Source organism: Procambarus clarkii, chromosome 25 (assembly GCF_040958095.1).
Source record: "Procambarus clarkii isolate CNS0578487 chromosome 25, FALCON_Pclarkii_2.0, whole genome shotgun sequence".
NCBI lineage: Eukaryota > Metazoa > Arthropoda > Malacostraca > Decapoda > Cambaridae > Procambarus > Procambarus clarkii.
The window spans coordinates 30,946,676-30,970,955 of NC_091174.1; the positions used below are offsets into that span (position 1 = coordinate 30,946,676).

Consider the following 24,280-nt stretch of genomic DNA (forward strand, 5'->3'; position numbering starts at 1 on the left):
ATATAGGTGTGTCTTTAAATGAGCGTGCGGATGCTGCCGCCAGGGAAGTTGTCCGCTCTTGTCCCATCTCTCGTAAAGGTATTCCTTATTCCTCCTTTTACCCGGTTATCCATTCCTCCATTCTTACCCGTTGGCAGGCTTGTTGGTCGTTTGTTACTGGTAACAAACTACGTTTTCTTAAAAGTTGTGTTTCCTCGTGGCCGTCCTCCTGCCACCGTAACCGGCGATGGGAAACGGCTCTGGCAAGGTTGCGTATTGGCCATACCCGCTTAACTCATGGTCTCTTGATGGAGCGCCGCCCTGCTCCTTATTGTCCTAATTGCATTGTCCCTCTTACGGTCGTGCATATCCTTGTTGAATGTCCTGACTTCCGGGACGAGCGTGTCTTGTTTTCCGACCGTCCCCCTCGGTCGCTTATCTCTCGATAGTATTCTTGGTGACTCGGATACTTTTGATGTTGTTCGCCTTATGCGTTTCTGTTCTCATATTAGCATCCTTAGTGATATTTAGCGCCCCCTGATTATCCCGCACATTTGATGGTGCTACATAGCCTTCCCGGTTTGGTGCCTTCTTTTTGATAATTACTTACTTACTTTCATTATGTTATATAATGTTCAATTAAAGAAAGCAATTTTGTTGCCAGAGGTCTCACTATGACCATTAATTCGATAAATACCAGTTTCAGTTTTAAAACTTTGAATACAAAAATAATGCCATGATCGCTAATTGCCAGTTAATGTGACCACCAGCATGCATAGCTCAGAGAAGACTCTGCCCGGGGACATCCTCTTGGTCTCTGCCTTCATCTCATACGTGGGCTGCTTCACCAAGCACTACCGTCGGGACCTTATGGAGAAGATGTGGCTCCCTCTCCTTCAGAAGCTCAATGTAAGAACCTTTATCACATGTAACTCTCTGGATATTGTTACTTTTTTGTTTTACCTTAACTTTATTACTATTATTTTACTTTATAATAATAATAATAATAATAATAATCTTTATTATTATAATAATAATATAGGATAAAACCCTGACTTGTGTATTTGTGAAATTTATGTAAGGAATTTACAGTCTTTCGCTCTCTCCTGAGGGTTTTTATCAAGGTGTGAGTGAGTGATTAGGACGAGACTTACATGTCAACGTCTAGTCTAATAAAGCACTCAGGAGAGTGCAAAATGCTTGGTGTAAATTCCTTACATAAATTTCCCAAATACTCATGTGTGGGTTTTATCCCATGATAATATGTCTGTGAGAAGACATTACTATTAATAATAATAATATATAATTATTATATTATTATTATTAATATTATTATTATTATTATTAATATTATTATTTCATTCTTAATGACTAAATCTGAAATTCCAATTGTCTTATCTCCGTGTACATCATGGGCGAATTGGTATCTCGCCCTCTCGGTCGGTCATCGATGTCATCTGGACTTCCTTCAATAACGACGACATATCCAGACAACGCATGTGAGGACCGGCGTGAATGTGTACATTGTTACGAATGAAACTCATTATTTTCTGCCCTGGTATGTCTTCAGTGCACTTCCTTCCTCTCTCTCCCCGGCAGTAGTTGGTGACGAACGGTGATTTCTTTTCCGGATTGCAACAGATTTTCTTCTTTTTTTTATTCCTTCCCTCCACCCAAGTTCGCCGGTCTGTCTGCCATTTTCATGTTGCTGCTCTACATTATAATCTGAGATTTTCATGATGCTATTCGCTAATTGTTTGTATTTTATAGACGTTGTTCATCAGTTTCCTCTAGCACTCTTGTATATGTAGAAATATATATATATTTATATATTTTGCAGTAACTTTATTAGCGGCTTCCTCGTAGCTGTGACTGTTGCCTTGACTGTAGATAAGTTATCATAGTCCACCAGTCTCCACCCAAGTACGAGTACTGTGTTGTCTTATTAGAGAAAGTTAGTCTTAAATGGACTTAACTAAAAATATATAAAACATTATTGTATATATTCGCTCATTAATTTTGTTAAGGTATTGTGATTTATGTCACCTATAAAACCTTTATGTATAGTTAATATTTTCAAAGGATCTTCCAAAGAATGAACTCAAAATATTTTAGTCATAAACATATAAAACACAAGTTAGGATATCTGCTAAATCACTTGTCTGAGTTTATTGAGCTTACATGGACCTTACTGACTCTACTTGGGTTAGGATATTTCAGATTAATTGGCTAAAGTTCAATGAGATTTTTGGTACGATTCTTCCACTTCAGCATGTAATATGTGGCTGAGTCTCGCACTTATTGAACATGTTTTACAAGAATATGTTTACCAATATTGAGGGGAAAACCAACTGTAATACACAATTAAATATTTTAACAGATGAAGGTGCTGGCGTGAACAAGCACTATTCGTCACATGAATATCTCTGAAAACCACATAATATATCGTAGACAAAAATTAATTGTAAATGTACTAACAAAATGTGTATGAACATTTTAGAAACACTTACTATTTATTATTGCAGGAAATTTCATTTTAAGAACTACATGTTACAATAATGTTCCATGTTATCCTTTCCATCCACACAAGAAGAAGTTTACTAGAAAAGGTATTTTATGTTGGAAACGCAGCCTGTTGACATATACCACATAACTTGCCATTTTAATAAATTAATTGTCTATTGGTATTTATTACTTAGTGCATTTTCAGCAGTAGATTATTGCCATGTTGCCTATGTAGTGACTCTTATTATCCTATTGTTTGAAGTAAGTAAACCATCCTTTATCAGCATGTCGATGATGGTTGCCATACATATATTTTGTCACCCTTGTATTTGGAAAAACTGAGTTGCCTGTCGCGTCTTGGTATTTCAAGCGTATACAAAGTATTGCACCTTGTAGAATAATGTATAATGTTCTCAACCATAGTGATCTGCACTTTCTTCTGTAGTTGTTAACCTTCTTTGTAGAGTTGATGCAAAATAGAGAAGAGTGATATTATTGTGAAGAATACTTATATCATTAATAACACTTTTCAAATAACACATGAAACGTCAACATTTTGCAAACATCACCCTGAGAAATATAAACGAGTAGGACTTATCCCTATAGAAAATTGTACTTTCTACATCTCTTTCTAGCTTGAGAGACAGGTGATGCCAGTCTCTCATACCTGAATACCCTGTGATGCTCTAAGCAATTTCAAAAAGTTTTTCCATTTAAGTGCTAGGCACCCTGGAAGGAATATTTGACATCAGAACATCTATTTTGCATTTCAATTTCGGTATTTGAAATATTATGGAGAAATTGGCCACGAGGAACGATTTCCCTGAAAGGGAATAGAGGGAGGAACAATAGGCTTGAACCCGATTAAAATATAATAGTATACCATCTCTCACCAGTCACCCCCTGCAAAGTTTAATGAGGCTAGCCCAAAGTGTCTGGCCTCCAGCTTTGAACAGATAAATAAACTGACAGACATCCTTTTGCCTGCAGCCGATGATCCCAATAACCCACAACCTGGACCCTATCAAGCTCCTTACCGACGACGCAACCATCGCCGGCTGGAACAATGAAGGTCTTCCCTCTGACCGAATGTCCACGGAGAATGCCATCATTCTCACCAACTCAGATCGTTGGCCCCTCATCATTGATCCACAGGTACAGTACAATGTGGTGTGTACAATGCATTTGCTGTGTTGTGTGTATGTAATACTGTATATACTGTGGTCTGTGTATAATACTGTATTTGTTGTAGTGTGTGTATAATGTTGTATTTGTTGTGGTGTGTAAATGCTGTTGTGGGTGTGAATAACATAGTTGCTGTGGTGTGTAATGCATTTGTTGTGGTATCAACAAGGCATTTCCTGTGGTGTGTTTATAATGCAAATGCAATGTCGTGTATAATATATTTGGTTTAGTGTCGTATATAATATATTTAGTTTAGTGTGTGAATAACGCATTTGCGAATTAAGTACTACCTACTTGTGAAACGAAGGACAGTGAAAAACTGAGTGGAAGCCCAAAGTGTTTTGAATGAATTTTCCTAATACATGGACCTAATAAATAGGATAGTGGAGTATCACAATTCAAAATGGCAATGTGTGAAGCTAAATGGCAATGCTAGAAGCTAAGCAGCTTCTAACTTTGTCACTCAAAATTATTTTAGTAATACAAACTCTTTAGTCACACAATTATATGTTAATGTTGATAATATAACGAATCATTCAATATAATCAACATATAGCCTCAACTCCTGTGTGCACTGAGGATTAGTATATTTCATTCTTTAATAATATAAGAGTTACTGACAAAAATTAATATAAAAAAGTATGAATAATAAGAACAGGAATCAACATAACATACACTGTGATATAGGAGTCCATTATTATGAAAAAAGACTCATTAGGCTTCAATTATCACTACTATATCTCTTAAATATTTCTAACAAATATTCTGACACATAATATAATATTTTTGAGGATTCATAATAAAATTAATAAAGATCAAATATCACGAGCTAAAAATACAAAACTTCACAAGCAGTGTATAAATGAGTAGTGGTTTTGATGGCAGTAACCGACCATTTTGGTTTTGCAGAAAATTTTATAGTTTCGGGTCCGGGGTTGTACTGGTTTTGGGACGTGGTACAATTCCACTGTCATGGTTATGCTGGGTCTGGGCAATTCAGCCGCAATTGTGCCGACAGGGTTACATCGGGTCTGGCCTTATAGTCACAGTTTTCCCAATCTCCTTCATGCAAAAAAAAACTGCCAAGAGGATAGATAGACGTTAGTTCTTGTTTCTTCTTCTAGTCATAGACCTCTCGTATTTCATAACCATTCCTCTGATGCTACAGAATTAAAAACCAATATGCTTGGGACAGAAAATAAGAATAGGAGCTGGTTCTTGGACCACCACGTCTAGCCCTGTGTCATGGCTCACCATTGTAGTTTTATTATCTTGCTCAAGTCTGCGAATTTATTCAAAATTGCTACACTTAATTGGGATGCGGCTGATAGTATGCTTTCAGACGTCAGGAAGGTTACCAACATGCATCGAACTTGCAAGCAATATTCCCCTTCCATTTCTGTAATAATGAGTAAGTGTATTTCCACACATTAGTATGTCATACTCTTACCTCCACCCACCATAAACCCCACCAATTTGATTACTAGTTTCCACCAACTGGCTATTCTCCATGTGGAGGTATACAGCGAGACACATGGCCTGCCACCCCTCTCCCAACACACCACCTTCATATTGTACCTCCACCCCTGACGGCCGCCCCTTCCCTCCCCTCCCTCCCCTCCCCCTCTCTACTGAATACCACCTCCACCAACACTTCCCACTTCCTCGCCTCTCCCATCCTTCTCTCCTCCCTCCTCACCACTCACCCATTTCCAGCAAAATTTCTAAACCCGACACATTTGTCTGTTCCCCAAGATCTGTTCAAGGCAGAGAAACCTCGTGGAACCATGGGTATTCTAAGCAAAGCATAGGAACATAGTATACCATACAAATTGAATAGATCGAATACTGATGACCCAAAGTGGATAATAAAGGATCTGAAGCACCTTATAGGTAAAAGGAGAGCGTGGTACAAAAGAATAAAGAATGGGGAAATCAATTTAGAACAGGAATTCGTACAACTGGTTAGAAATGTTAAAAAAGAGATAAGCAGGGCAAAACGAAACTATGAAGTTCGCATAGGAGGACAAGCAAAGACAAACCCAAAAGGCTTTTTTTCAGTTATATCGAACAAAGATTAGGGAAAGGATAAGTCCATTAAAAACTGAGACAGGTCAGATAACGAATAATGACGAAGAGATGAGTAGTTTTTTAGTAAATATTTTATCTCTGTATATACTAAAGAGGAACTTAACAATATGCCTTCAGCTGAACAAGTCTTTATGGGTGGGGACGAGGACAGGTTGACTAGTTTAGCAGTTACCAGGGAGGATGTAATTAAACAATTAGTAAAACTCAAACCAAACAAATCCCAAGGGCCGGATGAAGTGTTTGCCAGGGATATCTTGAGGTTATCTTGAGATGAATTCGGGCTTTAGTGTCTCCGCGGCTCGGTCCTCGACCAGGCCTCCACCCCCAGGAAGCAGCCCGTGACAGTTGACTAACACCCAGGTACCTATTTTACTGCTAGGTAACAGGGGCATAGGGTGAAAGAAACTCTGCCCATTGTTTCTCGCCGGCCAACAACTATGCCCTGCGGGTATAGTTGTTGACCAGTAGGGTATAGTTGTTGACCAGTAACGTCTTAATGAGCTCCTCAGAGGGTGGTAAATTTAATGACGGTCTTTCGAGAAGCTACTAAAGTTCCTGTGCCAGTGGTTGACGCAGGGGGGACGTGTAATACTGTACTGGGGTCAGTCCAGGAGTTTATGAACACAGACACACACACTAACAGTCAGTGTTTGAACTTGAGGGAGGTAAATAGCAGAAATTGAGGCAGACAAAATGAAGTTATTTATTGAGGCTAGAGATGAGAGGGCACTGGAAGGCTGTACCCGTGAGTAATTAACTTAAGTGACAAACCACTTAGAACCTGCAAAAAGATGGTGGAGAAGCGAGTTAATTTGCTGGCGAAGCTGAGGGTCATGGAAGGAGGAGTAGGATTTTAAGTGTCAAAGGAGACACAGGTGGCGTCAGGGCCATGCGCAGTAAGGACGAGGTGCGCATAGACTCAAGCGGGAGTGGGCGTAGTACCTGGATAAAAATCATGAAGTTTAATTTCCAAGCCCAGCTTTGTCGGGAAGAACATGAAGCTCAAGCTCAACACGATCGTTAAGAACCCCTAACCCAGCTTGAATGGAAGGATCGATAACCCTAATGTGACCGCGAAGAACGCCAAGTGCGGCAGTAATGCAAAGAGCGAGAATCCCAGCGCAAACGTGAAGAGCAGGAAGCATAAGCCCAGCACGAACGTGAAGAACGTGAAGCCCAATCGCGAACGTGAAGAACGAAAAGCTTGGCGTGAGAGCAAGAACCGAGAAGCCTGAGTCCTTTTTCAGCTGCAGTAGGAGGAGAACCAGAGAAGAGAGACTGAAGGTAACATAGCCCTGGAGGAGCGGAGGATTGAGCGCAGCTTTGTTGAGCCCAGAAGAGAGCACTAAGCCTACCCACCGGATCATCACATCAGAGAGAGGGGACATCCAAATATTCATGGTGCAGGAGGGTGGGAACTTCTTCCAACATTTTGAGAAGGTCGCCTTGGTCGAGGACCAAGTCGCGAGGACGCTGATTCCAGATATCATCACAAGACATGGTGACTGGAAGGCCCAAGGAAGAGTGGGCCCACTTGGTGCAAGGAAGAATGACAGGTAAGGCTCGAGAGGCTTACAACATACTCTTAGTGGAGGAGTGCTTGTCGTACGAAGCGATGAAGAGCGCAGTGCTTAAATCTTTTCATCTGACACCAGAGGCATACAGGAGGAAGTGGAGGGAACACGTCAAAACTTCTGGTAAGACGTACGCGAGACAGCCAGGGAGCTGGAGAGGAGGTTTCATTGTTGGTTGAATGCTGAACGTAATGAGACATTCCAATATTTGAAGGAGCTGATTGTGATGAACAAGTTTACAGAGATATTCCACTCCAACCTCCGGTTACACACACAGAAAGCAGGAAACAAAAAGGAGTTTGCAGTGCAGCCGACGAGCGGACATGCTAGCTGATGCGAATCGCTCACATAGGGAGTACCCGAAACAGAACAAGACTGCGTCAATACCTACAAAATTATAGAGTTAAATGACTGGTTAAAGTTGTATATTTTATACTAGGAGGGGTACCCGGCAGTGCCCTGGATAGTATGTCTGTCGCTCCACCCCTCTTATTTTTCCCCTTTCCTCATATCCCCCTTTTCCAATCTTTCCCGATGCCCCTTTCTTCTCTCTCTTCCCTGTCATCTCCCCCATTTTCCTCTTTTCTCCATCTTCCTACACTGCCTCTCTACCCTCTAGTCTCGAACAAACAAACATTTCCATTTATATATATATAAGAGTCCAAGCTGCATCCGGGTCTCTTCACTCCTCTTTCCCCACTCTTCCCCTTCCCCACTCTTCCCCTTCCCCACTCTTCCCCTTCCCCACTCTTGACCCTTGGCCCCATCCTCTTGGTACGCTCCTTCACGCTTCCCCGCTGCTTCCCCCCGTAGGAAATATTTCCCACTTACAACATCAATTTCTATATAATAAATTTATATTATGACATACAGCTATTATAATTCATTCTTTGTTAAGCTTAAAGGACTAACTACGATTTCTAAACTTTTAAAGTGAATAACTATTCATTAGAAATTATCTCTGTGATTACAATATCACCCAATCATATGGTGGTAACTGATGTAACATTTGTGATGTCAGTCCGCTCTACGTCATCACGAGAATTAAGCAACTGAATTATTATACTTAGTCCTCATGAAGTCATAACAACAATCTTTTTTGTATCTAATGTTTTGGGAAAGCTACTAGACTGTCTGACTCGTTACATTCAGGACGTTTACCTTCGCCCGTCTTTGATACATTGCATGTCTATCTTAGCTGCAAGGTATCAAGTGGATCAAGGCGCGGTACGGTGAGGCGTTGGTGGTGCTGCGGCTGGACCAGAAGACCTGCATCGACCACCTGGAGGCGGCCATCACTAAGGGAGACACCGTCCTAATTGAGAACCTCCAGGAAAACCTCGACCCAGTTCTCGATCCTCTAATTGGCAAGAACCTCATCAAACGTGGACAGTGAGATATTTACGTGATTATTTTATAATAAAGAGCAATTCGTGCTTGTGAATAACATCTTTTAGCATGGGTATATGGTTAATGTTTACATTACATATGTGCCTTACAGTGTGTGTATATGATACATGTCGCAATATATATTTGTAAGTAGGTGAACGTGATATTGATAACTATCCAGGAATCCAATTTGGGTGAATATATGAAGATTACACAAATTGTGTGTATTTACACTTTGAGCTGTTGGATCGAACTGTTAACTCATGGATCCTGCCTTTCTAGACATCGACAGTCTCGTACTGACTCCCATACCGAGTCAGCAGGTACTGACTCCCGTACCGAGTCAGCCGGTACTCACTTCCGTACCGAGTCAGCAGGTACTGACTCCCGTACCGAGTCAGCAGGTACTGACTCCCATACCGAGTCAGCAGGTACTGACTCCCATACCGAGTCAGCAGGTACTGACTCCCATACCGAGTCAGCAGGCACTGACTCCCGTACCGAGTCAGCAGGTACTGACTCCCGTACCGAGTCAGCCGGTACTGACTTCCGTACCGAGTCAGCGGTACTGACTCCTGTACCGAGTCAGCAGGTACTGACTCCCGTACCGAGTCAGCAGGTGCTGACTCCGGTACCGAGTCAGCCGATACTGACTCCCGTACCGAATCAGCGGTACAGACTCCTGTACCGAGTAAGCAGGTACTGACTCCCGTACCGAGTCAGCCGGTACTGACTCCTGTACCGAGTCAGCAAGTACTGACTCCCCTACCGAGTCAGCGGTACTGACTCCTGTACCGAGTAAGCAGGTATACTGACTCCCCTACCGAGTCAGCGGTACTGACTCCTGTACCGAGTCAGCAAGTACTGACTCCCCTACCGAGTCAGCGGTACTGACTCCTGTACCGAGTCAGCAGGTACTGACTCCTGTACCGAGTCAGCAGGTACTGACTCCTGTACCGAGTCAGCAGGTACTGACTAAAATACCTAGTCAGCCGGTACTGACTCCTGTGCCGAGTCAGCAGGTACTGACTCCCGTACCGAGTCAGCCGCTACTGACTCCTGTACCGAGTCAGCAGGTACTGACTCCCGTACCGAATCAGCTGGTACTGACTCCTGTACCGAGTCAGCAGGTACTGACTCCCGTACTGAGTCAGCCGCTACTGACTCCTGTACCGAGTCACTAGGTACTGACTCCTGTACCGAGTCAGAGGTACTGACTCCTGTACCGAGTCAGCAGGTACTGACTAAAATACCTAGTCAGCCGGTACTGACTCCTGTACCGAGTCAGCAGGTACTGACTCCCGTACCGAATCAGCTGGTACTGACTCCTGTACCGAGTCAGCAGGTACTGACTCCCGTACCGAGTCAGCCGCTACTGACTCCTGTACCGAGTCAGCAGGTAATGACTCCCCTACCGAGTCAGCGGTACTGACTCCTGTACCGAGTCAGCAGGTACCGACTCCCCTACTGAGTCAGCGGTACTGACTCCTGTACCGAGTCAGCAGGTACTGACTCCTGTACCGAGTCAGCAGGTACTGACTCCCGTACCGAGTCAGCGGTTATGACTCCCGTACCGAGTCAGCGGTTCTGACTCCTGTACCGAGTCACCAGGTACTGACTCCTGTACCGAGTCAGAGGTACTGACTCCTGTACCGAGTCAGCAGGTACTGACTCCCGTAACGAGTTCGTGGTACTGACTCGCATACCAAGTCAGCCGGTACTGACTCCCGTACTGAGTCAGCAGGTACTGACTCCCGTACCAAGTCAGCAGGTACTGACTCCTGTACCGAGTCAGCAAGTACTGACTCCAATACCTAGTCAGCCGGTACTGACTCCTGTACCGAATCAGCAGGTACTGACTCCTGTACCGAGTCAGCAGGTACTGACTCCCGTACCGAGTCAGCGGTACTGACTACTGTACCGAGTAAGCAGGTACTGACTCCCGTACCGAGTCAGTCGGTAATAACTCCTGTACCGAGTCAGCAGGTACTGACACCCGTACCGAGACAGCCGGTACTGACTCCTGTACCGAGTCAGCAGGTACTGACTCCTGTACCAAGTCAGAGGTACTGACTCCTGTACCGAGTCAGCAGGTACTGACTAAAATACCTAGTCAGCCGGTACTGACTCCTGTACCGAGTCAGCCGGTACTGACTCCTGTACCAAGTCAGAGGTACTGACTCCCGTACCGAGTCAGAGGTACTGACTCCTGTACCGAGTCAGCAGGTACTGACTAAAATACCTAGTCAGCCGGTACTGACTCAGTAGTGAATAAGGAGACAGATTGAGGTAAAAAAAATTCAGAAACGGTTGGGCACTTCCATGCCGACTTGACCCTGGCGGGCCAGATCGTCCATCCCTCTTGTTTTAGGTGGTTAGGTTAGGGCACAGTCAGCGCGCTCCTGGCTGGCTGGCGGTGGTAGGGTGGTGGTTCCCCCTGGGGTCCCGGGGGGACCACCACCCATGGTGTACCTGAGGAACTGGTGCCCTATCCTAACCTGTTTTTGCACGATTTGTCTCGAGCTTTTAAGATGAGTCTAGGGCCTCAAGGAGGAGGTCTCTACTTATGAGAGGTACCGAGGATGAATGTTCAATAGTTGGAAACCAAAAAATACACTGGTGAAAGGCATATAAACGTTTTTGGAGTATTTTAATGGCATGAGCAAAAATGCACGATTTGTCCCGGGGGTGTTACGAGAGTACTACGGTATCAATTTGGGGGCCCTTACTTTTGAATGGATCTTTGCGCGAATGTGAAAGCCCTGGGTTTATTTGTGTAAGTTAAAAATTTAGTTTTTGTTTGTGTATAAGAGTTTAGCAATGTGTTTAAGTAAGATTGTGCAACTGTTTTAAGTTTAGGGGGGACTAAGTATTTTGCGCAAATGTGAAAGCCCTGGGTTTATTTGTGTAAGTTAAAAATTGTAGTGAATAAGGAGACAGATTCAGGTAAAAAAATTTCAGAAACGGTTGGGCACTTCCATGCCGACTTGACCCTGTCGGGCCAGATCGTCCATCCCTCTTGTTTTAGGTGGTTAGGTTAGGGCACAGTCAGCGCGCTCCTGGCTGGCTGGCGGTGGTTGGGTGGTGGTCCCCCCTGGGGTCCCGGGGGGACCACCACCCATGGTGTACCTGAGGAACTGGTGCCCTATCCTAACCTGTTTTCTTGCACGATTTGTCTCGAGCTTTTAAGATGAGTCTATTGCCTCAAGAAGGGGGTCTCTACTTATGAGAGGTACCGAGGATGAATGTTCAATAGTTGGAAACCAAAAAATGCACTGGTGAAAGGCATATAAACGTTTTTGGAGTATTTTAATGGCATGAGCAAAAATGCACGATTTGTCCCGGGGGTGTTACGAGAGTACTACGGTATCAATTTGGGGGCCCTTACTTTTGAATGGATCAGAGGGTGAATGTTCAATAGATTCAAACCAAGAAACGCAGTTGAAAGCGAATATAGAAGTTTTTGGAGTACTTTAATGAGGCTATGACTGAATAGTATAGGGAGTCCTTGGGCACAGCTCCATTTTCTGTAATGGTCAGAGGTGGATAACCCGAGTGGGGGTCAAGCATACAAGGGGGGGGGGGGTCTAGATTCCTTACAAAGACCATTTTGGATATATAGGTGTAGTAAGCCTTATCTTGAATTTGCATGATACTGTGGGGTACATTGACATGAAGGGCGAGTCATAGAACAGGATCTGCATGTGAGATGGGTCATATTGGGGTTTTAAAGAAGTTAAGATAGCTTTAAAGAGTCATGTGAGCTTGATAGTGGGGAAATGTTCAGTCAATAATTCTCGTGTTTTGAATCTGAATGAGAGGTCCTAGTTTGCGTTCTAGTCGTAAAATGAGTTCCTTAGTATATTTGCTATGGAAAATGAGCTTTCAGTACTCTATATAATTTGAAATGAGGTCAAGAAAGACATGTTTATGTGCGGGAAGAGTCAGGTTGGAAACTGTTTATTTCAGTCATCCCCCCTTGGCTTTGCTCCGTTTTCTGTAGCTAAAGTAAAGATTCCATTTTCTGTGGCATACAGTTGATTACTGGTGAAAAAGGCATACTTGAATTTGTATGGTTCTAACCTGTTTATAGATATATTTTTCGGGCCTCAAATTAGATTTTAATATGAAAAATAGCATCAAATGTATGTCTATCTTTTGTAATAAACGTTACAAGCATTAACAATACCTGTGATATTTCATAGCATACGAAAAGAAGTTTAAATAGTGGGGCGTCAGCCATATTGTGTTGGGGTTTGACACTTCTAACATTAATTTGATACTCGTAAATATACTATAAAGGAAAGTAGTTGAGTGGTTTAAGCAACTTAATACGTATTGGGGTATTCTGTATTAAATTTCATCTTTTAACATAATAGTTTTCAGCTATTGTGGTGGGGGCCCAATAACTTCATATAGCGCAACGACTGGCGCTATCTGTACTCAGTCCCCCCTAAACTTAAAACAGTTGCACAATCTTACTTAAACACATTGCTAAACTCTTATACACAAACAAAAACTCAATTTTTAACTTACACAAATAAACCCAGGGCTTTCACATTCGCGCAAAATACTTAGTCCCCCCTAAACTTAAAACAGTTGCACAATCTTACTTAAACACATTGCTAAACTCTTATCCACAAACAAAAACTAAATTTTTAACTTACACAAATAAACCCAGGGCTTTCACATTCGCGCAAAATACTTAGTCCCCCCTAAACTTAAAACAGTTGCACAATCTTACTTAAACACATTGCTAAACTCTTATACACAAACAAAAACTAAATTTTTAACTTACACAAATAAACCCAGGGCTTTCACATTCGCGCAAAATACTTAGTCCCCCCTAAACTTGAACACTCACAATCTTACGGTGCTTTAATTTCCAAAGCCTTCCAAACCTGCACTGGGTCCTGCCCAGCTGACTGCGGCTGGATGGATTACAATTGAGCCAAAAACAGTTGGTCAGGGCGAGATACGGCCTCATTTTTAGAGACATTTACTATAGCAAAAGCGTGAACGTCGAGAACTGAATGCGGGCCTGCACGAGAGTTGTTCTTGGCACTCAAATGTTTAGAGATTAAAATACATAGAATCTGCAAGAGCCCACCCTAAGTCGCTCACGCGGCCAATAGACATGTTTTTCGCCCAAATGTATTTATTTAAAATAATACGTCAGATAGAAAGAGTTTCGCATTGCTATTATATTTACCTTATAAAGCCTCTTTATAAAAATGATATGCCACTGCATATTATGATTGTTTTATAATAAATATTGCATAAATACTTACACGATTTCATAAACAAAAAATTATTTTAATGAGCCATGTTAGGAAGGTATCATCATTACAATAAATGAAAATTTTTAAACTAACTGAAAAAATATATCTCATAGAGGAAGATTTATTCTTCAAGATATATGTTATTGTTTAAGTGTTTCATTCTGTATCAAAAGGTTTGCCAATGTTTTTAAAACTTTGGCCTACAAATTTTTTTTTAAGGTTTTCCGAGGGAGTAAATCTTGCTTCCTCTCTTTCTCCCACCCGGATGCAGAGTAACCTTCGTGCAAGTCCTGACTCAGTTCCCCAACGTCCAAACTATTGGACATTACAATATTTCACTAAATAATGCGGTATTTTAGTTGCCCCCTCTAATTATAGAGATTTTAATCTCTAAACATTTGAGTGTCAAGAACAACTCTCGTGCAGGCCCGCGTTCAGTCCCCGACGTTCAAGCTTTTTTCTATAGTAAATGTCTCTAAAATGAGGCCGTATCTCGTCCTGACCAACTGTTTTTGGCTCAATTGTAACCCATCCAGCAGCAGTCTGCTGGATAGAAGGGCAGTGGGCCTGATAAAAATAAAAAAAAAATAAACATAAATTGTTAGACTAGCTCTTTACATATGCTAGTTGTTTAATTTATTAACTGCTACTAATGCGATGATGATGCAAGAGAAGCCAGTACACATCTATGGATCAACCAATAAAAGCAGCAGACTTCTAGATGTTACTACTGCTCGGCTTAGCCCCCCCCCCATAGCAAGATGGGAATAGGGGGGGGGGGCTGCATTAATAAAATGAATTAAAACTAACATTCAATTATATATTCTCAAACTTATGCAAAAAAAAAAACTTTACAATCACATTTGCAAAACTTGCACAAATTAATTTTGGCAATTTTGTTTACCCATTATTTTTGTTTTTCTTGCTTGAGCCAAAAATGAATTGTTGGGCTCATTACCAGAGTCCATTTCCCACCGTGGTAACCCTTCCCACTACCCGCCCCACATGATGGGATTCATAATAAATGAACTAAACTAGCATTCAATTATATTCTCAACAAACTTATGCAACCCCCATACAATTACATTAGCAAGCTAACACAAATTCATTGAGCAAGTTTAACTATTCGCATACTTTGCGTCATTATATAATGGAATACGAAAAGGAAATTCGCAGAATTCAGAGATAACACCATCAATGGAGTCCAAGAAATACGCTTGTACTTCATTCATAATGATGCGCTGCCAGGAATCTTAGCAAAGTAACCAAAATATTTGCTTACTGTATGTATGTGCAGGATGCACATGACTCTCCGGTTAGGTGGTTGTGGAGTGAGACCAGCAACTGCAGACTTCCCATAGTCGTAAAAATGCCTTGCATAGAGACCGTTGCAAGCCTCTTGTTGAATCACTTAGGGTGCATATATGTGTGTGTGTGTGTGTGTGTGTGTGTGTGTGTGTGTGTGTAACGAGCTTTCAAGAGATTGTCACTTACATAGCTAAACAATATGTAGGGTTCAGTTTCCAAATCAATTATGCGGCTCTCGAACCCTTTTCCCCCGCTACATGCGGGAGATCCCTTTTATTTTCAGCTAAAATATGCATTATATTCAGGGGGGTTCGCCGTGTCATAGCACAACCAAAAGCCCAATATACTCCCCTAAACTTTCCCTATACGTCAACTTTTCCGTTGTACGTCAGGCTGCGAGCAGCCGCGTCCAACAGCCTGGTTGATCAGTCCGGCAACCAGGAGGCCTGGTCGACGACCGGGCCGCGGGGACGCTAAGCCCCGGAAGCACCTCAAGGTAACCTCAAGGTGTCCCATCTGAATTTAAAAAAATGCATTTCCAATACCCAATATATATATATATATATATATATATATATATATATATATATATATATATATATATATATATATATATATATATATATATATATATATACATATATATATATATATACTGTCCCTCCCCCTCCCCCACCCACTCAACCCCCACCCCACCCCCAGGAATAGGCCTGATTTGTTCAAGCCAAAGCCCAATTCACCCGAGTTTTCTCTATCTCATCTAAAAATAACGTTCATTTCCAATGCCCATTATCCAGCCACCACATATTCCCCATTCCCAAGACCATTTCATAGTGTTAGTGCTGTGGCCATCTACCTAATTTCATCCCAATTAATGACAATTCCCCATTAAATATTGGCAAAAATATGCCAAATCATATCACAGCCAAAGCCCATTTCACCCAAGTTTTACCTATCCCATATAAATTTAATGTGCATTTTCAATATCTAATATCCAGGTGCCCTATGTCACGCCCTATTCCCAAGACCATTTCATAGCGCAGTGTCCATCCAGCTGTTTCCAAATATCCAAATGTGTTTATATATCTTCAATCCTACGAAACCAGACCTAACCTAACACACAGCTAAGGCCAAATTTATCCCAATTTAATCCAATTTCCACCTAATTTGATCCAATTTATTTAAATTTAATCCAATTCCCGCCAAATTTACCCGAGTTTACCATTTCATAGCACAACCAAAGCCCCAATTTGACCAAGTTTCACCTATCCCAATTAAATTTAATGTGAATCTTCAATATCAGGTCGCCCCCCAATGTCACAGCCAATTCCCAAAGACCATTTCATAGTAATAGTGCAGTGTTCATCCAGCCATTTCCATGTTCCAGATGTGTTAATATATCATCAAACCTACCAAAAGCAGACCTAACCCGATACGGCTAAGGCCAAATTTAACCAAATTTTCCCCAATTTAAGATAATTTCCACCTAATTTGCCACAATTTTATCCAATTTCCACCAAATTTTACCATAGTTCACCTTATCATAGCACAGCCAAAGCCCCAGTTTGTCCAAGTTTCACCCATTCCATATAACTTTTATGTGTATTTCCAGTATCCAATATCCAGTGGTCGATGTCATACTTCATTCCCAGAGACCATTTCATAGTGATAGTGTAGGGTCTGACGAGCCACTTCCAATATACAGATGCGTTTATATACATCAATCCCACCTAAAAACCAGACCCAACCCTAACATGGCTAAGACCAAATTTAACCAAATGTATCACAATTTAAGACAATTTCTACCTAATTTGCCCCAATTTATCCAAATTTAAGACATTGTCTACCAAATTTACCCGATTTTACGTATTATAGCAAGGTCAATGAACAATTTTCCCCCCAAGTTTCGCCTATTCCATACACTGCAAATTTAAGGCGCATTTTCAATATGCAGTCCAATAATCTCGACTGTTTTCTTTTTTTTATTTGTTAGTTATGGATCTTTGTTAAATATTATATTTTATATTCTTAGAAAAGTATTTGTTTGGATATTAACCCAACCACCCGGTACCCTAACCTGCGTGGATCTTTGCCGAATATTCCTGTCAATGTTGTTTATGGACTCAACAACCCTGAAGCTAACCTGCCTTGACCTGACGTTAATTGTTGCACCTTCTTTTTTTGAGGGGGAAACTGATGTTTTTGCATCAACCCAACCGCCCTTGCCCATACCTCTGATACCAAAAATCTTGGTTCCATATATGGTATCTTATTCTTGGGACACAGCCAATCCATCCCAACCTAACCTCTATTAACTATGGGTTTAATGACCATTTTTCTCTACATCAGTTCAAACACAACCCAACCTCATATAAATGGATCTGAACTCCATTTGTACACATGTTCTTAGGAAACATGATAAAATTCGCCATATCTCTATCATTAAATAATAAAATTTTTCCTTAACCTGGCCTATAATCCCCCCCCCCAATTGGGACAAATTTGTGTTAGATTTGGGTTATATTAAGCTAATGTGAAAATATATTCCTACTTTAATTCTTTAATATCCATAATTTGCCAGAATTTCGAGGGGGGGGGGGGGATTATAGGCCAGGTTAAGGAAAAATTTTATTATTTAATGATAGAGATATGGCGAATTTTATCATGTTTCCTAAGAACATGTGTACAAATGGAGTTCAGATCCATTTATATGAGGTTGGGTTGTGTTTGAACTGATGTAGAGAAAAATGGTCATTAAACCCATAGTTAATAGAGGTTAGGTTGGGATGGATTGGCTGTGTCCCAAGAATAAGATACCATATATGGAACCAAGATTTTTGGTATCAGAGGTATGGGCAAGGGCGGTTGGGTTGATGCAAAAACATCACTTTCCCCCCAAAAAAAAGAAGGTGCAACAATTAACGTCAGGTCAAGGCAGGTTAGCTTCAGGGTTGTTGAGTCCATAAACAACATTGACAGGAATATTCGGCAAAGATCCACGCAGGTTAGGGTACCGGGTGGTTGGGTTAATATCCAAACAAATACTTTTCTAAGAATATAAAATACAATATTTAACAAAGATCCATAACTAACAAATAAAAAAAAGAAAACAGTCGAGATTATTGGACTGCATATTGAAAATGCGCCTTAAATTTGCAGTGTATGGAATAGGCGAAACTTGGGGGGAAAATTGTTCATTGACCTTGCTATAATACGTAAAATCGGGTAAATTTGGTAGACAATGTCTTAAATTTGGATAAATTGGGGCAAATTAGGTAGAAATTGTCTTAAATTGTGATACATTTGGTTAAATTTGGTCTTAGCCATGTTAGGGTTGGGTCTGGTTTTTAGGTGGGATTGATGTATATAAACGCATCTGTATATTGGAAGTGGCTCGTCAGACCCTACACTATCACTATGAAATGGTCTCTGGGAATGAAGTATGACATCGACCACTGGATATTGGATACTGGAAATACACATAAAAGTTATATGGAATGGGTGAAACTTGGACAAACTGGGGCTTTGGCTGTGCTATGATAAGGTGAACTATGGTAAAATTTGGTGGAAATTGGATAAAATTGTGGCAAATTAGGTGGAAATTATCTTAAATTGGGGAAAATTTGGTTAAATTTGGCCTTAGCCGTATTGGGTTAGGTCTGCTTTTGGTAGGTTTGATGATATATAAACACATCTGGAACATGGAAATGGCTGGATGAACACTGCACTATTACTATGAAATGGTCTTTGGGAATTGGCTGTGACATTGGGGGGCGACCTGATATTGAAGATTCACATTAAATTTAATTGGGATAGGTGAAACTTGGTCAAATTGGGGCTTTGGTTGTGCTATGAAATGGTAAACTCGGGTAAATTTGGCGGGAATTGGATTAAATTTGAATAAATTAGATCAAATTAGGTGGAAATTGGATTAAATTGGGATAAATTTGGCCTTAGCTGTGTGTTAGGTTAGGTCTGGTTTCGTAGGATTGAAGATATATAAACACATTTGGATATTTGGAAACAGCTGGATGGACACTGCGCTATGAAATGGTCTTGGGAATAGGGCGTGACATAGGGCACCTGGATATTAGATATTGAAAATGCACATTAAATTTATATGGGATAGGTAAAACTTGGGTGAAATGGGCTTTGGCTGTGATATGATTTGGCATATTTTTGCCAATATTTAATGGGGAATTGTCATTAATTGGGATGAAATTAGGTAGATGGCCACAGCACTAACACTATGAAATGGTCTTGGGAATGGGGAATATGTGGTGGCTGGATAATGGGCATTGGAAATGAACGTTATTTTTAGATGAGATAGAGAAAACTCGGGTGAATTGGGCTTTGGCTTGAACAAATCAGGCCTATTCCTGGGGGGTGGGGTGGGGGTTGAGTGGGTGGGGGAGGGGGAGGGACAGTATATATATATATATATATATATATATATATATATATATATATATATATATATATATATATATATATATATATATATATATATATATATATATATATATATATATATATATATATTGGGTATTGGAAATGCATTTTTTTAAATTCAGATGGGACACCTTGAGGTTACCTTGAGGTGCTTCCGGGGCTTAGCGTCCCCGCGGCCCGGTCGTCGACCAGGCCTCCTGGTTGCCGGACTGATCAACCAGGCTGTTGGACGCGGCTGCTCGCAGCCTGACGTACAACGGAAAAGTTGACGTATAGGGAAAGTTTAGGGGAGTATATTGGGCTTTTGGTTGTGCTATGACACGGCGAACCCCCCTGAATATAATGCATATTTTAGCTGAAAATAAAAGGGATCTCCCGCATGTAGCGGGGGAAAAGGGTTCGAGAGCCGCATAATTGATTTGGAAACTGAACCCTACATATTGTTTAGCTATGTAAGTGACAATCTCTTGAAAGCTCGTTACACACACACACACACACACACACACATATATGCACCCTAAGTGATTCAACAAGAGGCTTGCAACGGTCTCTTTGCAAGGCATTTTTACGACTATGGGAAGTCTGCAGTTGCTGGTCTCACTCCACAACCACCTAACCGGAGAGTCATGTGCATCCTGCACATACATACAGTAAGCAAATATTTTGGTTACTTTGCTAAGATTCCTGGCAGCGCATCATTATGAATGAAGTACAAGCGTATTTCTTGGACTCCATTGATGGTGTTATCTCTGAATTCTGCGAATTTCCTTTTCGTATTCCATTATATAATGACGCAAAGTATGCGAATAGTTAAACTTGCTCAATGAATTTGTGTTAGCTTGCTAATGTAATTGTATGGGGGTTGCATAAGTTTGTTGAGAATATAATTGAATGCTAGTTTAGTTCATTTATTATGAATCCCATCATGTGGGGCGGGTAGTGGGAAGGGTTACCACGGTGGGAAATGGACTCTGGTAATGAGCCCAACAATTCATTTTTGGCTCAAGCAAGAAAAACAAAAATAATGGGTAAACGAAATTGCCAAAATTAATTTGTGCAAGTTTTGCAAATGTGATTGTAAAGTTTTTTTTGCATAAGTTTGAGAATATATAATTGAATGTTAGTTTTAATTCATTTTATTAATGCAGCCCCCCCCCCCTATTCCCATCTTGCTATGGGGGGGGGGGGCTAAGCCAAGCAGTAGTAACATCTAGAAGTCTGCTGCTTTTATTGGTTGATCCATAGATGTGTACTGGCTTCTCTTGCATCATCATCGCATTAGTAGCAGTTAATAAATTAAACAACTAGCATATGTAAAGAGCTAGTCTAACAATTTATGTTTATTTTTTTTTATTTTTATCAGGCCCACTGCCCTTCTATCCAGCAGACTGCTGCTGGATGGGTTACAATTGAGCCAAAAACAGTTGGTCAGGACGAGATACGGCCTCATTTTAGAGACATTTACTATAGAAAAAAGCTTGAACGTCGGGGACTGAACGCGGGCCTGCACGAGAGTTGTTCTTGACACTCAAATGTTTAGAGATTAAAATCTCAATAATTAGAGGGGGCAACTAAAATACCGCATTATTTAGTGAAATATTGCAATGTCCAATAGTTTGGACGTTGGGGAACTGAGTCAGGACTTGCACGAAGGTTACTCTGCATCCGGGTGGGAGAAAGAGAGGAAGCAAGATTTACTCCCTCGGAAAACCTTAAAAAAAAAATTTGTAGGCCAAAGTTTTGAAAACATTGGCAAACCTTTTGATACAGAATGAAACTCTTAAACAATAACATATATCTTGAAGAATAAATCTTCCTCTATGAGATATATTTTTTCAGTTAGTTTAAAAGTTTTCATTTATTGTAATGATGATGCCTTCCTAACATGGCTCATTAAAATAATTTTTTGTTTATGAAATCGTGTAAGTATTTATGCAATATTTATTATAAAACAATCATAATATGCAGTGGCATATCATTTTTATAAAGAGGCTTTATAAGGTAAATATAATAGCAATGCGAAACTCTTTCTATCTGACGTATTATTTTAAATAAATACATTTGGGCGAAAAACATGTCTATTGGCCGCGTGAGCGACTTAGGGTGGGCTCTTGCAGATTCTATGTATTTTAATCTCTAAACATTTGAGTGCCAAGAACAACTCTCGTGCAGGCCCGCATTCAGTTCTCGACGTTCAAGCTTTTGCTATAGTAAATGTCTCTAAAAATGAGGCCGTATCTCGCCCTGACCAACTGTTTTTGGCTCAATTGTAATCCATCCAGCCGCAGTCAGCTGGGCAGGACCCAGTGCAGGTTTGGAAGGCTTTGGAAATTAAAGCACCGTAAGATTGTGAGTGTTCAAGTTTAGGGGGGACTAAGTATTTTGCGCGAATGTGAAAGCCCTGGGTTTATTTGTGTAAGTTAAAAATTTAGTTTTTGTTTGTGTATAAGAGTTTAGCAATGTGTTTAAGTAAGATTGTGCAACTGTTTTAAGTTTAGGGGGGACTAAGTATTTTGCGCGAATGTGAAAGCCCTGGGTTTATTTGTGTAAGTTAAAAATTTAGTTTTTGTTTGTGTATAAGAGTTTAGCAACGTGTTTAAGTAAGATTGTGCAACTGTTTTAAGTTTAGGGGGGACTAAGTATTTTGCGCGAATGTGAAAGCCCTGGGTTTATTTGTGTAAGTTAAAAATTGAGTTTTTGTTTGTGTATAAGAGTTTAGCAATGTGTTTAAGTAAGATTGTGCAACTGTTTTAAGTTTAGGGGGGACTGAGTACAGATAGCGCCAGTCGTTGCGCTATATGAAGTTATTGGGCCCCCACCACAATAGCTGAAAACTATTATGTTAAAAAATGAAATTTAATTCAGAATACCCCAATACGTATTAAGTTGCTTAAACCACTCAACTACTTTCCTTTATAGTATATTTACGAGTGTCAAATTAATGTTAGAAGTGTCAAACCCCAACACAATATGGCTGACGCCCCACTATTTAAACTTCTTTTCGTATGCTATGAAATATCACAGGTATTGTTAATGCTTGTAACGTTTATTACAAAAGATAGACATACATTTGATGCTATTTTTCATATTAAAATCTAATTTGAGGCCCGAAAAATATATCTATAAACAGGTTAGAACCATACAAATTCAAGTATGCCTTTTTCACCAGTAATCAACTGTATGCCACAGAAAATGGAATCTTTACTTTAGCTACAGAAAACGGAGCAAAGCCAAGGGGGGATGACTGAAATAAACAGTTTCCAACCTGACTCTTCCCGCACATAAACATGTCTTTCTTGACCTCATTTCAAATTATATAGAGTACTGAAAGCTCATTTTCCATAGCAAATATACTAAGGAACTCATTTTACGACTAGAACGCAAACTAGGACCCCTCATTCAGATTCAAAACACGAGAATTATTGACTGAACATTTCCCCACTATCAAGCACACATGACTCTTTAAAGCTATCCTAACTTCTTTAAAACCCCAATATGACCCATCTCACATGCAGATCCTGTTCTATGACTCGCCCTTCATGTCAATGTACCCCACAGTATCATGCAAATTCAAGATAAGGCTTACTACACCTATATATCCAAAATGGTCTTTGTAAGGAATCTAGACCCCCCCCCCCCTTGTAAGCTTGACCCCCACTGGGGTTATCCACCTCTGACCATTACAGAAAATGGAGCTGTGCCCAAGGACTCCCTATACTATTCAGTCATAGCCTCATTAAAGTACTCCAAAAACTTCTATATTCGCTTTCAACTGCGTTTCTTGGTTTGAATCTATTGAACATTCACCCTCTGATCCATTCAAAAGTAAGGGCCCCCAAATTGATACCGTAGTACTCTCGTAACACCCCCGGGACAAATCGTGCATTTTTGCTCATGCCATTAAAATACTCCAAAAACGTTTATATGCCTTTCACCAGTGTATTTTTTGGTTTCCAACTATTGAACATTCATCCTCGGTACCTCTCATAAGTAGAGACCCCCTTCTTGAGGCAATAGACTCATCTTAAAAGCTCGAGACAAATCGTGCAAGAAAACAGGTTAGGATAGGGCACCAGTTCCTCAGGTACACCATGGGTGGTGGTCCCCCCGGGACCCCAGGGGGGACCACCACCCAACCACCGCCAGCCAGCCAGGAGCGCGCTGACTGTGCCCTAACCTAACCACCTAAAACAAGAGGGATGGACGATCTGGCCCGACATGGTCAAGTCGGCATGGAAGTGCCCAACCGTTTCAGAAATTTTTTTACCTCAATCTGTCTCCTTATTCACTACTTGACTCCTGTGCCGAGTCAGCATAGGTACTGACTCCCGTACCGAGTCAGCCGCTACTGACTCCCGTCCCGAGTCAGCGGTACTGACTCCTGTACCGAGTCAGCAGGTACTGACTCCAATACCTAGTCAGCCGGTACTGACTCCCGTACCGAGTCATAGGTACTGACTCCTGTACCGAGTCAGCAGGTACTGACTAAAATACTTAGTCAGCCGGTACTAACTC

The 24,280-nt window shown here is 41.0% G+C and overlaps 1 protein-coding gene across 1 annotated transcript in view; it reads left to right on the forward strand.

The window, feature by feature from the left end:
* LOC138368501 (dynein beta chain, ciliary-like) overlaps positions 1–24,280 on the forward strand; it is a 255,884-nt gene that overhangs the window by 74,367 nt on the left and 157,237 nt on the right. Inside the window, exons 12-14 of the mRNA XM_069331025.1 lie at positions 750–888; positions 3,475–3,639; positions 8,533–8,726. Coding sequence (XP_069187126.1) covers positions 750–888; positions 3,475–3,639; positions 8,533–8,726 — 498 coding nt within the window. The remainder of the gene's footprint in view (positions 1–749; positions 889–3,474; positions 3,640–8,532; positions 8,727–24,280) is intronic.